The sequence below is a fragment of the Gavialis gangeticus genome, unplaced genomic scaffold (assembly GCF_001723915.1).
Source record: "Gavialis gangeticus isolate Ggan-Ray unplaced genomic scaffold, GavGan_comp1, whole genome shotgun sequence".
Classification (NCBI taxonomy): domain Eukaryota; kingdom Metazoa; phylum Chordata; order Crocodylia; family Gavialidae; genus Gavialis; species Gavialis gangeticus.
This window is the reverse complement of record NW_017728995.1, coordinates 28,699,097-28,700,173: the sequence shown is the minus strand read 5'-3', so window position 1 is coordinate 28,700,173 and position 1,077 is coordinate 28,699,097. Positions and strand designations below refer to the sequence as shown.

The following is a 1,077-nucleotide window of genomic DNA, read 5'->3' as shown; positions in this document are numbered from 1 at the left end:
GGCCGCTCCCGTGCGGCGGGGGGAGCCGGCCAGCAGGCGCGCGGTGCTGGCCGCCGGGGCCAGGCTCGGGCAGGTGCCGCCAGGACCCAGAGAAAGGGGCTCCCCATGAGCCAGCTCTAAGCTGAGGACTGGGGTGGGGGCTTCACCCCTGAGTCTGCCTCACTCACTGGCCGGGCTCCTCACCCCCCGGCTCCACCGTGCTGATCCGTACAGGCCTTACACTGCCTTGCCCCCCCGGGCCCTGTGACCCACGTCGGTCACGCGCCGGCGTTCCCATCCTGGCCCCCCCTTGGAGGGGCAGCTCTGGCCCGGGGCTCATTCGGGCTGTGGCGCGGGAGGGCCCTTGGGTCCCATCCGCTGTCCTGAGCCAGCTCCCAGCACAGCTCCTTCACCCCCGGGGGGACGTGGCCACGCACCGCCCTGTCGCAGCAGGAGACCCAGGCGCGACTGCTGCAGGCAGCTCACCTGGCTGCACCCCAGGGCAAGGCCCTGCGCTCAGGAGCAGCCGCACCGCCAGCAGGCCTCGGCGCTCTTACAGCACCTGACCACGACATGACGGAGACCTGGCGCGCATGGAGCCAGCAGCTACCCCCGAGGGAGAGGGGCAGTGGTCAGGAACACACAGCACTTACCCCGGGGTAACTCGGCATTTTATCCCGGGGTAACTGGAAATGGAAATTTCCTCCTGGCTTCCCTAGAAATCAAGTCACACTGGAGATCAGCGTTTACTCCAGCGTCAGTGCCACGTACTGTCCCTCCGCTTCTCTGATGTTGAGACTAATCAGGAATAAATGTCATGTGTCTGCATCCCGAGGCCCCTTGGGATACCCCCGGGCTGGGCCGGGGAGTGCCTAGGGGTTAAGGACTGAGCCCCTGAACCAGACTCGCTAGCCTGGGGGTGCTGGTGTGGGGCAGTGGGACAGCTGGGTGCTATGGTATGGAGCTGTAAGTACTTGAGGCCAGACCCTTGTCACTGGCACGGCTGGGGGGTCTCTGGCCAGCCAGGTGGGTAGAAAGCATCGCCTCCCACCTCTCCCCAAGCGCCCCTCACGGTGCAGCCAAATGTGCCTCGGGGCC

General features: G+C 66.7%; 1 protein-coding gene across 1 annotated transcript in view; it reads right to left on the bottom strand.

Annotated features, from left to right (window-relative positions):
- Positions 1 to 554, bottom strand: part of CHRD (chordin) — a 22,273-nt gene extending 21,719 nt beyond the window's left edge. The window contains exon 1 of the mRNA XM_019503044.1: positions 547 to 554. Coding sequence (XP_019358589.1) covers positions 547 to 554 — 8 coding nt within the window. The remainder of the gene's footprint in view (positions 1 to 546) is intronic.
- Between the last annotated feature and the right edge of the window lie 523 nt (positions 555 to 1,077).